Genomic DNA, 20593 nt, shown 5'->3' on the forward strand with positions numbered 1-20593 from the left:
ATAACATATCTTTATATATAATATGCTACCGTGGCTGTCCGTTTGTCTGTCCAGGATTTTAAATCACCTGTAGCTCGCAAACCGTTTGACCTATTGACCTGAAATTTGGCACACATATACTACGTGACGTCTACTAGGATGATGATTAACCTCCAAGGTTATTCCTCTTTTCATTTTATTGTAGAAACAACTCTCGGCAGTGGGCGCCAGGACAGCGCATGTGTACGGCACCGTTCTCATCCCTACCACCTTCGCCATCACTTCCCCTACCTCTTCATATCTTAAATCATTCTTGAGGCAGATTGAAGACATAAGTGCCAGCTTAAGTTAAAAAATTAAGGAAAACGTACTAAGTACTTGCAACACAAACACTGACTTAAATCAGTTTTAACGCGAAAAGATGCCGACGAAAGAAGAGAAGAAGCGGGCCGCTAGCGTGGAGAAAAGAAGAGCTGCTCAGGAAGCAGCAAGCGCATCAACCTCTGAGCAAAGGAATGCTAAATGTACAGAGAAAGAGGATGAAAACTAGGAATGCTCAAGTCAAGTGTATTGTGCAGTGTGCCGTTACTAGTAAAAAATATTTTGGATTGAGTATTCCTTTAAGAGTAAAATTTTAAGGTAATTAAACACAGAAGTATTATTACAATTAACTCAGTTAAGCCCTAAATGTTAAAATTAGAATATTTGTAAATAATTTCAGACTGAGGCACTCACTCAAGAAGAGAGCGTCGACTTATAAAAAGTTTTCCTTGTTCCGGGGATGGTCTCAGTTGCCTGTGAAAACAGAAATGTGGGTTAGAATCACTACATTTAAAAAAAAAAATGCATATCGGAACATAGTAGATCTTAGCACTCTTGTAACTTCTCTCTTCACATGCTCCATGCAGAGAAGCATACTTCCTCAGTTCACTACTAAATATTTTTTAGTCAAGTAATTTGAGGAACATGCATATTTTATAAGGGTTCATTTGGCAATCTAATGTACAGTCATTGTGTATTTAGCCCATGGTGTTCCCTTTGCCCTGAAGTTCTTCATTTTTTGACTTTCTGCTGCTTAAGGTATTTATCCAAACCAACAGGCAATATATGTTGTTCACCGTTTACATGACCAGTTACTCTCCTTTTCTTATATGGTTTACCCTGTAAAAGCATATTTCTTTCTATCAAAAACAAAGGCTGGTGCCATTAATCCTTCACAAATCTTCCTTATAATACAGTATTGTCCCTGTTTAGTGACCCAGCACCCTTCTGTATAAGGGCAATTATCTTTACAATCATCTTCTAGAAAAAAAATGGTCTACATCATTAAGTTTGAAAGACAGCTTAACCTTCATTAACTCTTTCAGGGCTGATGTCGACTTCTTTCAAAAGGAGGAGTTGACGATGGTAATCAACAGTAAACTGTGACAAAACCAACCGTTATCTTTTAGTTGGACTCTCGTTGCTAGAAGGAAAGTTAGCTTCATTGGTTTGACCGAGATTTCCTGGGCTCGTGTGAGTAGCAAGGCGCAAACAATAGCAAAAATGGCACTGACATAATGACGAGAGATCAAAGCGAATGCATAAAGCAAAATACTGCGTGGACGAAGTTCTGCCTATTATCTCTGAAGTGGACGATGACTTACCGGACTCTGATTTTGATACAAGTTGATCGAAAATGAATGTGAGGTTCCAGCTTCCAGTTAATCGTGGTGGTGCTGAACAGGTTCATGTAGTTGACACGCCTACAGCAATGTTCGCCAGGAAGACTGCCACTTAACAATGGTAAGAGGTAGAAACCAGATTGCAATGCACTGCGGCCGTGACCCCTGCTGCAGCTGCCGCCCTGGCCACACAAAGACAGCCTGGCAGCAAGCCTGCCACACATTCTTAGCAAACAGGCAACCGCAGCATGCAGCAACAGACGTTTAATGTTGATTTCTATATGAAACCATTGCTTTTCAGAAGCTATGTTTTTTTGAAAAAAATATTCAGCCCTCAAAGAGTTAAGTTAAGCCCGTGGTCTTTGTTAATCAGCCTTTTTCTGGTTTAGGAAGCAGAGGTCTTAGTGATCCCCCTCTTTCATTTTCCTATTTGCATATTGATGCTATTCTTTCTCCAACACTTCCCTCCCCTCTTGAGCTCAGTATGCTTTTTTCAATTCATCCTTATCCTCAGTTTATTGTTCTCCATCCTTAAGAAAATGTTCATTATTGCTCTACTTTATAAAGATTCTCTTGATCTTTTCTTGAACAATACCTACACCTTTTCATTCTTACTTCTGCCTAAAATTTGAGAATGGGCTACACATAGAGAGATACTCTTTTCAATTCCAAAGTAAACTCCTTGATTTGGGCTACTCTATCTTTAGATTCAAATACTCCACTTGAAACAGCGGATTCTTTTCCACCTGAACCCAGTCACAGAAGCCCTCATTTCATGAAGAACCATCTCCATACTATTTGTTATTGGCCTTTTTGCAAGACTTCAACACAGTAAATCCAAAGATCTTTCAACTACACTGGAGATATTGCAAAGAGCAAACACACATCCCATTATTTATCATTTAAAAAATAATTACACCTTGTGTAAGTTAGACATTAAAAATGTTTACAGAGCAAGAACTGCCAAGTTATTACTAAATATTATTATCATAGAAATAAATAGCATCCCACACTTATAAATTATGTTACTTAGTCAAAATTATTTCAATATCACTTTCACAAAGGCAGTCGCATGATGGCCAACAGGCTAGAGCTGCTGTCTCATGGATGCTTTAAATGGCTCCATGAGGATGTGCGCAAAAGTGGGCTCTGTAATATACTTATCACACTTATGGTCGTTTTCTGCCAGATGCTGCCAGGATAGACTCCACCATCTGGGAGCACTGAGCCAGATTAGGTGGTGTAGAGTTCAGCAAATGCAATCACTAATTGGTATGTTACAATGATGTACATTTTAATAGGTTAAGTAGACACCTTATTTTTCCAGATTTACACTTGTGTAGATTTAGCTAGTGTTTACACAAAAATTTAAAAGTAGCTATCTGAAAATATGAGACAGTAGATGAGCTGCAGACCAATGTCCTTTTCAAGTGTAAACATCCAGAGAGACATCAAAAAAACAAGATAAGAGTTGAAGGCCATGCACAATGTGCCAGAATATCCTAGGTACCGAAAGAAAGAGTGGGGAAAAAAGAGGCATATCTGGAATTGTATTGCTAACTGGACATTTGGGTGTAAATAATATGAGAATAAAATGATAAAAATGAGTGAGCAACACTGTCCTTTTGCTGCTTTCTATCATGTCTGCAAGATTTCACATCTGCGTAAGAACTGCCTAGTTGCCAGCTGCTATCATTCTTTCTGTAATAGTTTTGGCTTCATTAGGAAATGTTACTGTTCATGAATAATGAAACATAGTTTAAGGGCAGGGTATCAGTGAACTATTTAAACTTCAATTAAAGGAGAGTGAGAGAGAGTAAAAGAGAGACATAGATAGCCAATTTATTTTGAAAGCACATCTGTTACAATGAACGCCGTAGGTACTGCTAGCTTGTCCTTATGGAATGTACCGTACCTCATCTTGTCTTTCTCTGAAACTGAAGATGCAAACACAGGAGGTGTAGGCTCAAAACTGACGGATTCTTCGATCATAGCTTCAACAAACTCTTGGACTTGAGCATCAAATCGCTTCATCAGGTCCACCCTTAAACTCTGAAAAGGGAAAAATCAGCCAACAAAGAAACATTTGAATAAAGTGTTTACATTTCACATAAAGATTTTGAACTCTTTAAGATTTCAACAATTCTATAAGCTAAAGGGGTGAAACTCATTTTATGGGTCAATTCTAGCCTTCAAAAAAATAAAAATTGCTTACCAAGTAACCCAATTCATCAATTTACTTTATAATTAGATTATCCAATTCAGGGACACTGGGGATCTGCCCAAGCAGACACAGACCCAGCTCTGAATGGGGTGTAAGTTTATCGCAAGACACTCTCTCTCTCTCAAAACACACACACACACTCAAGCTGGAACAATTTATAGTCACTGATATAAAACACGTATTTAGGATTCAGAAGAAACAACAAAAAGAGCAGAAGCATGGGCTATTTGGACTCTTCACCCAGTCAGCAAACCTACAGGAATATGAATATGAGCTCAGTACTCTGGAGATGTGAAGTAGCAGTAATACTAAACACTGCACTGCCTTGCTGCCTCTTCTTGTTAAATTATGATCCGATACATTCACATTATTATGTGTTTTAAATATTAACTTTGAGCAACCAGTCACTGACTCAGAGCCAGTACCAAGTCCAGGGTTGACGTCAGGAAGGGCATGCAGTTGTAAAAGTCTTCTCCAATCCACCCTAAATGACTAGCAAAACAAAGGGTATGTAAAAAAATGTACCTTACAGGTGCCGATATGTAGGACAGAAGTAGATGGAGAAGCGGAATTTGAGGTAAAATGGTTTGGGTTATCTTGAAAACTTGTTGTAAAACTAAAAAAATACATTCATTTTGTTTATAAGAATTTGAATAGCATACAACTCAGTTTTGGGGCATAAGTCATTGAATATGACCATAAGTACTCAGTTACAAAGCTACCAACACACTTAATATTTGCACTCCCACTCATTGCCTTGTCTAAAAAGCACCTCTCTCAAGAGAACAAAATCCACTAATCACAGCATAGTGGTTAAAGCCACATAAATCATGCATGTTCTCAAAACAAAGTTATGGAAAACTCCAGAGAGACAATGTTCATCCAGTTTATTGATATAATTAAAAGCTTTCATCATCTCATCTTCCAACCCGCTGTACCCAATCCCAGGCAGCAGAGGGCACAAGGCAGGAACAAATCCCCATGCAGGGCACCAGTCCACCTCAGGGCACACACTAGGGACAATTTAGGATCGCCAATGCACCTAATCTGCATGTCTTTGCACTGTGAGTGGGAACCCACGCAGACACGGGGAGAACATGCAAACTCCATGCAGGGAGGACCGGGGAAGCGAACCCGGGTCTCCTAACTGCGATGCAGCAGCACTACCCACTGCGCCACCGTGCCACCTTTAAAAGATTTACTAAGCCATATTTTCATTAAAAATGATTCTATAACCTAGCGTTACTAAAGCAAATTAGAAACGTGCTACATTAAAATCTGTCAAGACGCCCTTGCTCTGCAATCAATGCAGTTATTAAATACATTTAAAAGGTAACTTGAGTAAAGAAAGGGGAAGCAGAGTGATGCTCTGGTTAGCACTGAGGGGGTCCAGATTTGATTCCAAACCTGATAATTGTATCTGTAGAGTTTATTTATTCCCCTGGAATTTAGGCTTTCTTCCACATCCTTAAAATTTGCATTCACGTTTAATTCATATTTGACTTTGAAGCAGTATGGGTGGAAAAAGGGAATAAATGCACCCTGCAATGGACAGTGTTTTAAATGATGCTGCCTGCATTGACTATGGTGAAAGTACCCTATAAATTTGATAGATTGATGTATGGATATGTTAATAATGGTGCTAACATAGATAACAGTTTCTGAAGCAGTGATACAATTCACAGAAAATGCGGTTTTAATCCCTGTAGAGTTTATAATCAAAAACAACACCACCCCCCCTCTACAGTTCCCTTGCAACACGGTTCAAAACCTATAAAAATTTCATAGATTGCGTGAACAACAGTACTTGTGATACCTACATAATCCATCCATCCATTTTCCAACCCGCTGAATCCGAACACAGGGTCACAGGGGTCTGCCAGAGCCAATCCCAGCCAACACAGGGCACAAGGCAGGAACCAATCCCGGGCAGGGTGCCAACCCACCGCAGGACACACACAAACACACCCACACACCATGCACACACGAGGGCCAATTTAGAATCGCCAATCCACCTAACCTGCATGTCTTTGGACTGTGGGAGGAAACCGGAGCGCCCGGAGGAAACCCACGCAGACACGGGGAGAACATGCAAACTCCACGCAGGGAGGACCTGGGAAGCGAACCCAGGTCCCCAGGTCTCCCAACTGCGAGGCAGCAGCGCTACCCACAGTGCCACCGTGCCGCCCTACCTACATAATTCCCTCCAATATATATTTATACTGTAAAAGATAGATTTTGAACAGCAGCTTGCATCAATAACCACATTTTAATGTGTGGTGTCTAATTTAAGCCAAACTTTGACATAACTACTACTTTTAGTGTTCTGATCTTGTTGTCCACCAGCTGGGCATACGCTATAAAAGTGCTTTTCTCTTCTACCATTTGGCAGCTTTACTTCATCTCACTATTTTAAACACATGACCTAGATTTTCACTTTAGTGGAATACCCTGGGGCCACTGAAGGGCATTTCCTCTTGAGCCACTTTAGTGGTACTTTGGCCCCATACTGACCACATCCCTGCTGAACAGTGAATCTTTACCAAAGTTTCAACTTTCATATCAAGCTGAAACAAGCAGATTGGCAATATTTAGTAACTAAACTCCATTCATTGTTCCATCAAACTTTAACCAGTTCCTCAGTCCATACCAATGAAAAACATTCACCTCATTATGAATCTGCCCCACTAGACCACTCTGTATTGCTGGTTTAGTGATTTTTTGACATTAACAGTGTAAGGTTTCTGCCAAACATAGCACTTGGAATTTTGCAAAATAGCTCAATGCTGATTTAATTAACCACAAAACCTTTTACAAAATGGTTTATTCGCCAACTGGTTAAGTCGAAATGTGTCTACAGATTATACTTTTAAGTAAATGATAAATTGAAAATAATGAAATAAAGAACTGGACAAACTTGAGATTTCTTAAGTTAAAATATCTTTTATCAATATCACCCAACTATTTTGTGAATCAGAAACATCTGGTTAATTTCTAATTTTATAAAAAAAAGTGTACACTTAGTATGTCAAAAATGATACATTTCTTTAAGCAGACAAATGTAAAGGTGGATTGAATTTTAAAAAATGGACACAAGGTTAACCAGTGCTTACATAGAATTAACGAAAAGCTAAAAAACTTGCATCCTGGACTTTCATAACAAAACCCACTTTTAAAATTGCTACAGTATAGGCACCACATAAAATTCAATATTCAAAATTGTGAAGGCACAGTGCTGTCAGTTATTAACTGATGACAATATATGTCATCAGAGCACTGCTTCAGGTAGTGGCTCTTGGGTGTATCGTTCCGTCATTGTTGAAATTGTTACTATTCGTAATACCGGTACATGTTAGACATACATTTCTTCATGCCAACTGGATGAGACTATAGAAAGGAACAAAGAACACTAAGCACACCTTCTTTTGATCCTGCCCCATAATATTTTGTAATTCTAAGTCTAAGTACCTGGTAATTAGGACCTACCCTTGCCCAGAGGCTTGGTACTGAAAGGAAGGTAAAGCAGGAATCAGCAGAAGAAAATGTTAATACTACTATGTAAAATGGCTACTACTCACTCACAGTATAATTTTTTTCATAACTGCATGCAGCAAATGCAGGGCGGGATTCAGATGCAACACAAAATTGTTAAGTTTTCAGTGATCTTCAGGATGTTATTGAAATACATTATTCACTAATTTTTCAGGTGGTTGGTGTCCTTTAGTTAGTTCTTCATCTGTGTGTTTCTATTCTACAGGCCAGGGTTAGGAAAAAATGTATAAGAATATGTTCGTACTTCTACAAGGAGCACAGCTTGCCATGAAAGCAGGTTAAAGCTTCTTAAGGAAATGTAAAATTGATCGAATTATGAATAAATGTAGGCAGAAACTTAGACACAAACGAGTCTTACCGCGTTCAGTCCCTTATTGAGGAAAACAAAACAGTCCAACATCAAAGCTTGCTAAACTTTATTATCCCAATATTTTTCCCAGAGCATTTTTCACTGTTCTTTCTACTGTTACATATTTAATTAATGGAGAGCTTCTGAATAAAAAAAAAAAAAGATGTGAACTTGTGCCATTATTACTTGCTTAACAGTGGATATGTTTTGCAGGAAATATATGTAAGCACTACCTATCCAAATTACATGTCATATAACAGTTAGTAAATCAATTTACAGCACTACATTTTCTACAAATTTGCCATTACTCAGCAAAAAACAAAAAAAATAAAAATGTAAAATCTTGTAAAGCCAAATGCTCTTATCTAAGCTTTCAATCAGCTTTTCCTAGTGAGGAGCAAGGTGACAACAGGCTAAGTTGGACAAAGCAGGTCACTCAGTCCTTAAATACATTATGCTCAGCTCCTTCTAAGGAATTCTCAAATGTCCTAACAGCAGCTGAAATACAAAAATCTATCCAACATATTCTTTATCTTCCCCTTGGTTTGCTCCCAAGGGGCTCTATCTGGTACACTTCCTGTGAGAAGCGCACCATAGGAATCCTAACTGAGTGCCTAAACATATTCTGGGTCTTCTTGATCAAGAGAAGCGACAATTCTCCCCTGGGGTGAGGGTCCTGTCATACTGCTGAATTCCCTATCCTGTGGTGGAAAGCAAAAATCAGGAAACACACACACAGACCTTATTTCAGTTGTTCAGGCGGATAGATTCATTCTTTTGGCTACTACTCGGTTTTTGTGACCAGAGACAAGGATAAAAATGTAGACTAAGATGTAATTCAAAAATATTTGAGGACATGACTTCCATTTCACCTTACCAGCTTATTATTAGATCTTTGCAACTATCACTGTTGTACCAGTTCATTTTGGTTTCACATTCACTTTGTCCTTTACTAATGAATAAGACTGAAGTGCTTTAACTCTTCTACCTCGAGCAGCTGCTAACCCTTTACCTGTTGTGAGAAAGTAATTTTTCCCCTCTGGGAGAAGACCATGACATCAGATCTGAAGGCACTAATTTGCATCCTAACTGCATCACACTCTAGTCCAAATCACTCCGGTGTATACCAGAGATAATCGGGTCAATGTATGAAACAAAACAACCCTACTTTTATTCTCTGACACTGCAGTTGGCAGATGTTTAAATGTCTACAAGCTTTCAAAAATTATCATTCAATTCTCTTCCTTCACCAATACCAATTTACATAAGTGTTAATCCATCTTTGGAACATTAACAATCACAAGTGACTTGTGCCTATGACAGAGAGCTAATGTTTACACAGTCATTAAGTGAAACAAATGTGAACAGAACGTCAATCCATAGCAAGGCACAAGACGCAAGCCAGGCCAGTTTAGATCGGTCGCCATACTGAATGCTTTTCGATTGTGACAGGGAATTGAACTCCTTTAAGAAAACCCTTGAGGACACTAAAGAACATGCAAAATTTATTATTAGGTTACCCCAACCAGGAGTCAATCAAGCATCCAATCACTGGGAGTAAGCAACTCTAAACTGCAAAAAACTTAAATTATTCAAAAATTAGTAGCTAAGCAATTATTTTTCTCTTGAATAAACATACCATATATACTCACGGATAAGTTCTCCCGCGGATAAGTCGGTACTTGATTTTACAGTATAATTTTTGGTATTTTATAATGTCGGTCGTACAAGTCGAATGCGGAAAACTCACGCTATTGGTACAAGAGAATATGATAGACTAAAGCTCACCTGAGAGAGTAACCATGGAGCACTGCCTTATTTTTCTATGTGAGTGTGGCAATGTGCTGTATCAGCACATGCTCTTAACCTCTCTCTCTATTGTGCCTATGTGACCACAAGGTAATACCCGAACTATTCCAAAGCGACGTTTGCACTGTTTTGTGTTTTTTGTATCTTACACCCTCCTACACCTTTATCATAAGAGCATCCCGTATCTATGATGGAGCGTTCTATCCAAAGAAAATATGAAGATGGTTTTAAATTAAACGTCATTGAAATAGCAAAAGAAATTGGTAACTGCGCTGCTACAACAAAATTCGATGTGTCTGAGAAACTGGTGCAAGATTGGAGAAGGCAAGAAGATGTATAAAAAAAATAAATAAATAAATAATTTAAGGGTCACATTTTTGAATGGGCATATAAGTCAGGGTCTGATTTTATGATCGATTTTTTGGGTTTCAAGACTCGACTTATACGCGAGTATATACGGTAACTGGAGCTGGGACAGTTGTGGTCTTGGCTTCAAAGCAGAGATAGGCAAATATTAAGGTGACTATCTGGTACAAGATTTCTAGGTACATGGGGGAAAAAAATGCATCCGTAAACAAAACAACCTACATTTATTTTATAACGTGTTTATTTCTATTGCAAGCATTAACCCCATCCGTTTTGCAAGCAATAAGACATAATACTAGAGCACAGGTGACTGCCTCAGAGATATTTGTTTAGTAAGTGATAGGAAAAGACAATACTTCACCTCGGTTTTCAACTGCATCTGCCTCTTTTTGGTGATAATGTGCTCTAGATCCATACATCCTTAAAACAAAACAATAAAAAAGTACCATCTATTAAAATCAACATACCAAAACTTAAGCTTTACATTTAAACAGATAAAATACAAAATCTTAAAAATACACACTGGATAAAAGTTGTATCCAAGAGAATTGTTTAATAGTCTATGCATGTTCATTAGGTTTCTTGAACACACCGTTTTTTTCAGTTAAGAGTCACAGGGAACCACAGATGATCCAAACAGCATTATACAATACAACACAATTTATTTTTGTATAGCCCAAAATCACACAAGAAGTATCGCAATGGGCTTTAACAGCCCACCAGCCTTTACTCTCTAAGAAGACAAGGAAAAATTCCCAAAAAAAACCCTTATAGGGGGAAAAAAAATGGAAGAAACCTCGGGAAAGGCAGTCAAACAGAGGCCAGTGGGTGCAGTGGGTGTCAAAAAAAATAAAAAATAAAATAATGGCGCACTGCACAATAACATGCAGTGAATACACTTGACTTGAGCATTCCTTTTTTTCATCCTCTTTCTCTATTCGTTTACCATTCGTTTGCTCAGAGGTTGATGCGCTTGCCACTACCTGAGCAGCTCTTCTTTTCTCCACCCTAGCGGCCCGCTTCTTCGGTCGCCATCATTTTGCGTTAAAACTGATTAAGTCCGTGTTTGTGTTGCAATTACTTAGTACATTTTCCTTACTTTTTCACTTGGCACTTAAGTCTTCAATCTGACTCAGGAATGATTTAAGATATGAAGAGTTAGGGGAAGTGACGGCGAAGGTGGTAGGAATGAGAACGGCGTCCGTAGGCATGTGCTGCACGGCCGCCCTGCTGGTCGCTGCCAAGAATTGATTCTACAATAAAATAAAAATAAAAAGGAGGAATAACCATGGAGGTCAATCATCACCCCGAAAGCGGATAGTAGACGTCACGTAGTATATGTGTACCAAATTTCAGGTCAATAGGTCAAACGGTTTGCGAGCTACAGGCGATTTCAAATCCTGGACAGTCAAACAAACAGCCACAGTAGCGTATTATAGAAGAAGATAGACAGACACATTAGGGATAAGGCAGGAAGCACTGTGGCTGGGATATGAGCTTGGGCTATTTCTCCTCTATTCTGGCTCAGAATATGCACGCTACTGCTAGGATTCAACTTAAACTGATGAAAATGACGTACTTTAGAGATGCAGGCTGAACGGTGTTATGGTTAATATACACTGAAGATTGCTACCAAATACCCATTTTATAAAGCAATCATCTAACTACTGACAAACAATACAACATGAACAATATTGAGTCCAAATGTATGAACAATGGTGCACATCCTGTCTCTGGAACACTACCATTAAATCTTCCAACCAACAAATTATTCAGTACAAGCGTGTCAAGAAGCACAACTTGGGCTCCTTTATTATGTCTCAGTGACTCTGACAGCACTTTATCTTTAGCCAAATCAGAAAATTTTATTTTGTTTTAGTGGTTCTGGTGTGGTTTGTTGTTGGTTATAATATATACAGTATATATTATATTTTGAATTTCTGTAAAAAGCTAAATGTTCCCCTTGGGGCAAATAAAGTGATATCTACTAATGTAAAAGAAAAAATATGGGACAGTAACATTAAAAACCAAACCACTTCTGAACTTTGGTAGGAGTTTAGGCATGTACTAAGATAAACTGTATAACAAATGACTTCAAGATAAAGAGCTGAATTATTGATAAAATGTCACATCATCCACCCTAGTACTGTTGTTTACAGTATGTGTAGTACTATATCAATTACTGTAAATTTAAACAAATGCTAACAAAACCTGAACAATGTTATCTTTATTAGGACGATGTGTTACTGTACTAACAATTAAAGAGAAAGGAAGAGAACAATTCTCCTCAATTAAAGAGAATCGGAAACCTCAAATGTGCCTTAACACAAATTATTCAAGTGGAAAAATACTGTGTTTGGATTGTCACAGCAGATCTAGTTACTTGCTAACACAGATGGCCAGATTATTAATTAATTATTTGTAGGTAGCAAAACCAAAATACAACATGACATTTTCAGACCCACTTAATCCAATTCAGAGTTGCAGGTGACCAGAGACTATTCTGGCAGCATTGACACAAAGCAGGAAACAACACTGGGATGCCGTTACAGGTCAAAATACTAAACAACTATACATTGTACAGATTTGTAAACATTTATTATAATGTATATGTTTGTGCAACATAGTCTATTTGTCACCTTATCTTTGCATACACAAATCTTTTATGAAGATGCAGCAAATTAGCGAGTCATGATCAGCATTTACAGAAAAAGTTTGGATTATGCCATGTCTCTGTAAATTAACGCTAAACTATTTTGTTATTAATCATCTTTGCAGGTCTGTCCATCTTAAATGATTATTTCCAAAATTAACATTAAATGTCCATCTTTATAAGTTATTTCTTGACTTCTCCTTTAAACAAAATACTCACTTTACTCCACTGTATCTGAGAATAGTATGGCTGGTCAGCATGTGTCCCAATGAGGACAGTAGTACTGGATGCAAAAGTTGTAGCCAGACCCAAGTGGGGTGCCAATGAATTGTCGACTTTTTCCAAGATCACGGACTTAAGACATTTGTTGAAAAATCTATACTAATTAATAAAAGGCAAAGCCCTCACTGACTGACTGACTCACTGACTGACTGACTCACTCATCACTAATTGTTCAACTTCCCGTGTAGGTAGAAGGCTGAAATTTGGCAGGCTCATTCCTTGCAGCTTACTTACAAAAGTTAGGCAGGTTTCATTTCGAAATTCTACGTGTAATGGTCATAACTGGAACCTGTTTTTTGTCCATATACTCTAATGGAGGAGGCGGAGTCACGTATCGCGTCATCACGTATTACGCCTCCTACGTAATCACGTGAAGTGAAAACAAGGAAGAGATTTACAGCACGAGTCAAACGCAGGAACGAAGGTAAATGACATTAATTGTTGAGTGTCTTTTAATACTGTGTAATTGTTGAGTGTCTTTTAATACTTTGTAAGCATACATATTAACAGATGTGCAATTAAACGTGTGCATTTACGGGGTGATTTCTCAGGCTTAAAGCTCGAAGTGATCACTCGAGTGAAGGCAACTTCACAAAAGATCCTTAACAAACTTATTGGTATATTTTCTGTCAATTTTAAAAGGTTTTCTTTTCTTCTTAATAAAAATTTAAAAGCAGAACTTCGCCGGTGCGAAGCGCGGGGATTTGAGCGACTGACGCATACAGACATATTCATGAGTGCAGGTACTTCGGAAAGAAAGCACCCTGTAAACCTAAACTTTAAGTTCATTGACCTACAAAAGGTTGCCATTGATTTCAGGCAAGATTGCTTTTCTCCTGTACAACTATACGTTGCATTCTCAAGAGTGTGCTTGCACGGCTTGGTCATATTACAACAGGAGTGCTGAACTGACAACGTGATATACAAACAGAACAATCGTAAAAACAGGATTAAATAAAAAGGCTGCTTCCGTTGGCAAAGCAACGAAAAAGGAAGACCTTATATGACGTTCGTTTATAAAACAGCGGAGAGGCTGTGTGAAGTCAGCTTCACAAAAAAACAGATCCTTAACAAATTGTTATTGGTATATTTTCACTCAATTTAAAAAGGTTTTCTTCTTAATAAAAATGTAAAAGCAGTACTTCGCCGCTGCAAAGCACGGGGAGGGATGGATGGATGGATGGATAGATGTGTGTGTATGTATGTAGATATGTAAATATGTGTATATATATGTAGATATGTAAATATGTGTATATATATATATATATATGTGTGTATGTATGTATGTGTGTATATGTATGTGTATATATATGTTGATATATGTATATATATGTGGATGTGTATATGTGTATATATATATATATATATATATATATATATATATATATATATATATATATATATATATATATATATATATATGTATATATGTAGATATGTGTATATGTAGACATGTTTACATAACCTCTTTAAACACACTACTTCTCCGCTGCGAAGCGCGGGTATTTTGCTAGTATATAATAGATTGTGGGGTATGGCCTGAACATAGACAGGCAGACATCGTATAATCACCCACCACACGTTTATTAGACATTACTAATATTTACATAAGTGCACACAACCCCCAAAACTCCCGGCCTCACAATGCCTCTCTTTCTCTGGTCCGCCTCCACTCTTCTCCTCCAAGAATTCGCCTGTCCTCTTCCCGACTCCAGCCATCGAATGGAGGGAAGCGGCCTACTTTTATACACACCTGGAAGGTTTTCCAGGTGCCACCCGATTAGCTTCCGCCGGCACTCCCCAGTGTGGTGGAAGTACCGGCTGCGCACCCGGAAGCACTCTGGGTGTCCCTGGTCTTCTTCCCCCCAGCACTTCCAGGTGTGGTGGAAGTGCTGAGGGCCAGGGCTCCATAGGCATTGGGGCGCCCCGTGGCGGTGATCACAGGCCCCTATAGGGTTGAGCTTCAAAACTCTGTTCCCGTGGTCTCCAAAGCCACCAGGGCGGTCGCCCTCGCGTGGTCTGGGGGAAGTGTAAGCCCTCCTCCGGTCCTCCTGGGCATCCCAGCTGGGTACCACCCCCAGCCTCCTGTGACAAGATGTTATATAGAATAAAACGGAAAAGGATTCTAAGTAATACATTTACAATTTAGATGTATTTGCACACTTACCGTTGCTGGTCAACCGGACATGCCCATCAGATTCAAAACCTCTCACACCAGCATCTCTCTCAAGAGATGGGGAGACCACTGGCATCATTCTTCTGCTTCGATGGGACAGCCCACCCTCACTGGCCATTATTCTTTACTACAAAGATTAGCAACAAAAAAATTATTATTTACTACATAATATGTTGTCTTTAAGTACACATGAAGTACTAGGGTGTTGTACCATGTTAGCCATTATGAATGTAGAGAAAAGCCAAGCAAAATGACACCTTTTATTGGCTAACTAAAAAGATTACAATATGCAAGCTTTCGAGGCAACTCAGGCCCCTTCTTCAGAAGAAAGTGTCATTGACAACCTATTTATAGTGACTGTTGCAATCTTAATTTAGATATCCTTAGCAGATTCTTTTAACAATGTAAGTCTCTTCCTCAGGCATGCACAAGTAGAGTCAAGAGAGTGAGATTATTTGTAAAATTAACGTAATCATCCAATAAGCCACTAAGCCTAATGAGTGGTTGGTGTCTGGATTCACAAATTTATTATCAGTTGGCATATACATGATTACTTTATGGCTCTATATTAATGATAAAATACATTACATTGCCAAAACTTTATTTTTTATTTTTTTTTAAATCAAACAGTCTGCCTCTCAAAATACAAAACTTTTCACAAAACACAAAGACAATGTTCTTACTGAACTTCTAATAAAATAAAATGTATGAGAAATGTTTAAGTGGTAAAGTTAAAAAGAAAAACAAAAACCAAAATATACAGGAATAAAAGATTTCTCCAAATAAATTTATGGTCTAAATTAAAAGTATAGCCAGTAGTTATATCAATCCAATAATAAAAGGAAATGAGAAAGTAGCAGAAGTGGAAAGAAAAAGTAGACTCAAAGTATTCAGACCCCTTTACTATTTGCAAACATTACTGTGCTACTGATTTTATTTTAAATGGATGAAGATTGAACGTTAATCCATGCTCAATAACTCAATAATGACAAAGTGAAAACGTTTTTTTAAAAAGATTTACAAATTATTAAAAATCTAAAACAACTGAAATCTCTTCATACAAGCATTCAGACTCTTAATTCAAAACTTTGTTGGATATCCTTCAGCAGAAATTACGGCTTTGAGTCTACTTGGGTACGTCTCCACAAGCTTGGCACACCTGAATTTGAGCAGTTTATTCCATTCTTCCTGGACGATACTCTCGCATTCTGTTAGACTGGATAGGATAGTCAGAGACTTGTTCCAAAGCCACTCCAGAATGGTCTTGGCTGTACATTTTGGGTCACAGTTCTGCTGAAAGGTGAACTGAAGCCCCAGTGTGAAGGTGTGTGCACAATGAAGCAGGTTTTTTCCAAGGCCCTTATTATAATTGGCTGCATTCACTCTTCCCTGAATTCTGACCAGTATCCATGCCCCTGCCATTGAGAAGCACCCCCATAACATGATGATGCTACCACCATGCTTCAACACAGCGAGGATATTAGGTAAGTGATAAGAAGTGCCTAGGTGTCACCTGTCATAATGCCTACAGTTCTGACCAAAGAGTTCATTTATTGCCTCATTAGAACATAGGATATTTAAGTGTCATTTTTTTTAAGTCCAAGTAGGCAGTCAAATGCCTTATACTGAACAGTATCTTCCACCTAGGAACTCTACCAACAATACCTAGCTGATGGAGTGCTGCTCAGATGGTCATCCTTCTGACGTGTTCTGGTAGCTCAGCAGAGGAATTCTGAAACTCTTTTATAATGACCACCGTGTTCTAACCTAGGGCCATCTTACCCAGTTACTCAGTTTTTCTAGACGGCCAACTCTAAGAAGTGTCTTGGTGGTTTCAAACTTCTACAGAATTCTTCTTCTTCTTCAACAGGTCTAAAGAGAGCACCTTGGACTTAATGGCTTGATTTTTGTCATGACATTGAAGTGTGAATTGTGGGACCTTAAACACTTTGCCGACTCCAATCAAGTTCTAGACACATCTCAAGGATAATTAAAGCAAATAAGATGCACCTGACCAAACTCTGGATTGCCACAGCAAAGGGTCTGAATACTTTAATGAAAGGGAGGTTTTTAAATAAATTTGTAGATCTTTCTGAAAACATCTTTTCACTTTATTAATAAAGTCTGTATCCTGTTTTTGTATGCTTCTGCATGTATCTGAATTTCCCCATGGGATTAATAAAATTTATCTAATCTTAAGGTTGAGCGTAGATTGATGGGCGAAAATGGCAAATGTATATGTTTAAAATTAAATGCACAACACAATACAGTGTGCAGAAAATAGAAAGGGTCTGAATACTTTCTGAATCCACTTTATATTAGGAGGGAAGGTAAGAAGATGTGTTTTTATATTAATCAGCAAATTGAAATGTGGTTTTAAAAGGGAAAGGAAAAATATTACGGAATAACTGGAAAGCACAATTTACCAAAATAAAAAAGTTATGGGAAACAGCCATGTGCCCGGGATAATTCGATTGTTGCAGAGGGGCAGGTCTTACAAGTAGTGCCCTTTAAGTGCTTGATCATCTCCCTTCCTCACATGCAGGGCTTGTCAAGATGGTTCCACACTCACAAGAATTAACATTTTGAAAATTCAAATAAGTAATATCACTAAAGAGCAGAGAAACTTAAAAATAAAATACGGACAATGCTGCAACACCATTTTAAAGGATAATAAGAGTTTACTATATGTACTACGTAACTACAGGATGGTTAGTTTAATGTTCAAAGGTATACTGATTTAAATAATTTTGAAAGACAACAGGGAGGACCCTTAAACTTGCATAGGCCAATTCAAAAATGGTCTGAATGGGCTTGAACAGGAGGAATTCTGTCTCACCTTTATGCTAGAAGTTGTGAGACTAGCCATAATCAACAAGAAATAGGGATACAGTGGAACCACGGTTCACGAACGTCTCGGAACACGTACAAATCGGTTTATGACCAAAAAGTTTGCCAAAATTTTGCATATGTTCACGACCACACACTCGGTATGAACAAGTCAGTTTCCCTTTCGGTTTGTACGTGTTCGGTCTCTCCCTGTGCATTTCCTGTGCAGCGAGCAAGAGACAGAGAGCGAGAGAGAGCGGAACACACAGGCGCGCGAGAGAGACACACACACAGGCGCACATGCGCGCGAGAGAGAGACACACACACAGGCGCGAGAGAGAGAGAGAGACACACACACACAGGCGCGAGTGAGAGAGAGAGAGACACACAGGCGCGCGCAAGAGAGAGAGACACACAGGCGCGCGCAAGAGAGAGAGAGAGAGACACACACAGGCGCGCGCGAGACAGACACACACACGCACAGGCACACGCGAGAGAGACACACACACACACACACACACACACACACACAGGCGCGCGCGCGCGAGAGAGAGAGACACACACACAGGCGCGCGCGCGCGAGAGAGAGACACACACACACAGGCGCGCGCAAGACAGACACACACACACAAGCGCACGCGAGAGAGACACACACACACACAAGCGCACGCGAGAGAGACACACACACACACAAGCGCACGCGAGAGAGACACACACACACACACAGGCGCGCGTGAGAGAGACACACACACACAGGCGCGCGTGAGAGAGACACACACACACAGGCGCGTGTGAGAGAGACACACACACACAGGCGCGTGTGAGAGAGACACACACACACACAGGCGCGCGTGAGAGAGACACACACACACAGGCGCGCGTGAGAGAGACACACACACACACACACAAGAGAAAAAGCGAGTGAGAGAGAGAGAGGGCTGGACGCATAAGGTAGAGAAGGCAGTTAAAAAATGCACTGGGCTTGTTTTTGTTTTCACTTTTGTTTACAGCGATCGGTTCGTAGCGTGCATTGTTGCAATGTTACTTTCTTGGTGGTTTATTAAATTACGGATTTTTCAAATGTTTATTTTTATTTTCCCTGTGCTTAAAACTCATTTAAAAAAAGTGTTTTTACCGAGCGGTTCATAGCGCTATAGCGCGAACTATTGCAGTGTTAGTTTTCTCTGTTGTTCAAGGTTTTCTCAGTGTTATTCAATGTTTTTACATTTAGTTTACTAATACGCTGTGCATTCTATGGTATAATTAACTATATTTGTGCTTAAAAACTTTAAAAAAAATATATTTACATACAGTTTGTACGGTCTGGAACGGATTAATTGTATTTACATACAATCCTATGGGAGAAATTACTTCGGTTCACGACCAAATTGGGTTACGACCAGAGTTTTGGAATACATTATGGTCGTGTACCGAGGTTCCACTGTACAGGGAAGAGTGTATTATAAGGGGTAGAATCGATTTAAGCACAGAATAATAGGTGCTATGGAATGAGGTAGAACTTAACTTTTGATATGAATGAATTCTTAAGTCCTACAGAGTTTAGTGCTAAGGTCACTGGTCACTACTTTTTTAGGCACACTTGCAAATAATTCAAAAAGTATTTACTGCCATTGCTGTATCGGTCAGTTCACATGAAAGAAACTTTAGCACACTTTTTCTTAAAGAAACAAATTTTTCTTTAAAATATCTTAAATAAAAAGTGTGCTGTACCAAGTGTTGACATTTTAAAGCTTGCTATTAAAAAAAAAACATTAGTGAATTTGCAAACTAGTGCGTCTTAAAATGAAGAAACATTCTGCGCAAGTTCAAATACGGATTAGATTACCGTTTCAAATTTACCTTGAGAGAGGTCAATTCAACTTCTATATTTTGTAAATTATCCTCATTTTCTCATCTGGCAGTAATGTTTGTGTGACAGCCTCACGGCTGCATACTCGCAAGCTTTCAACAAGACAAAAAAGTAGATCCACCAAGTGATTCTGGTATAATCGTACTGAAATAATGTGACAGGATCTGAAAAACGGATATTCATGTAAGCCAACCTTCAAATCTCATGAATAAACAGGGTTATAAAGAAGGGAAGGGGGGGGGGGGGGTCTCCAACAAGATGTCAAAGATTGATGACTGATTAGATGGCAATTGTGAGAAGTCAAGCAGAATGACACCTTTTATTGGCTAACTAAAAAAGATTACAATATGCAAGCTTTCAAGGCAACTCAGGCCCCTTCTTCATTACATCTTACCTGAAGAAGGGCCCTGAATTGCCTCGAAAGCTTGCATATTGTAATTTTTTAGTTAGCTAATAAAAGGTGTGATTCTGCTTGACTTCTCACTACATTCATAATGGCTAACACGGTACAACACCCTAGTACTAATGGCAAATGTGAGAAATTATTGCTGCTAAAAAGAGCAGAAACAGGCTATAGACTGATATCTGTTTTACTGCACAGGATTCCTTAAATATCATGGTCTAATAAACTAGGAGTTACTCTGTTTTCGTGTTTTATTAAGGACATTTCATCTACATATTCATTAATAGTTTAAGCTTATATGAGATCTTTATAATAATGACCAACTTTATAGGGTTCACAAAAATGTTGATAAAAGAAACCTGTAATTCAGAGAGGTAAACTGTGAAACTAAAATGAGAAAGAACAAAAAAGCTTAAATGAAAAAAATTCTTTTACAC

At 38.7% G+C, this 20593-nt stretch overlaps 1 protein-coding gene across 1 annotated transcript in view; it reads right to left on the minus strand.

Moving 5' to 3' along the window:
* The window catches only part of LOC114643696 (sterol O-acyltransferase 1-like), a 79704-nt gene that overhangs the window by 43178 nt on the left and 15933 nt on the right, over positions 1-20593 (minus strand). The window contains exons 2-5 of the mRNA XM_051932571.1: positions 15046-15181; positions 10305-10363; positions 3559-3695; positions 715-774 (exon numbers count right to left, since the gene is read on the minus strand). Of these exons, the coding sequence (XP_051788531.1) occupies positions 715-774; positions 3559-3695; positions 10305-10363; positions 15046-15172 (383 nt within the window). The 5' untranslated portion in view covers positions 15173-15181. The remainder of the gene's footprint in view (positions 1-714; positions 775-3558; positions 3696-10304; positions 10364-15045; positions 15182-20593) is intronic.

The sequence above is a fragment of the Erpetoichthys calabaricus genome, chromosome 10 (genome assembly GCF_900747795.2).
Source record: "Erpetoichthys calabaricus chromosome 10, fErpCal1.3, whole genome shotgun sequence".
In the NCBI taxonomy this organism is placed as follows: Eukaryota; Metazoa; Chordata; class Cladistia; order Polypteriformes; family Polypteridae; genus Erpetoichthys; species Erpetoichthys calabaricus.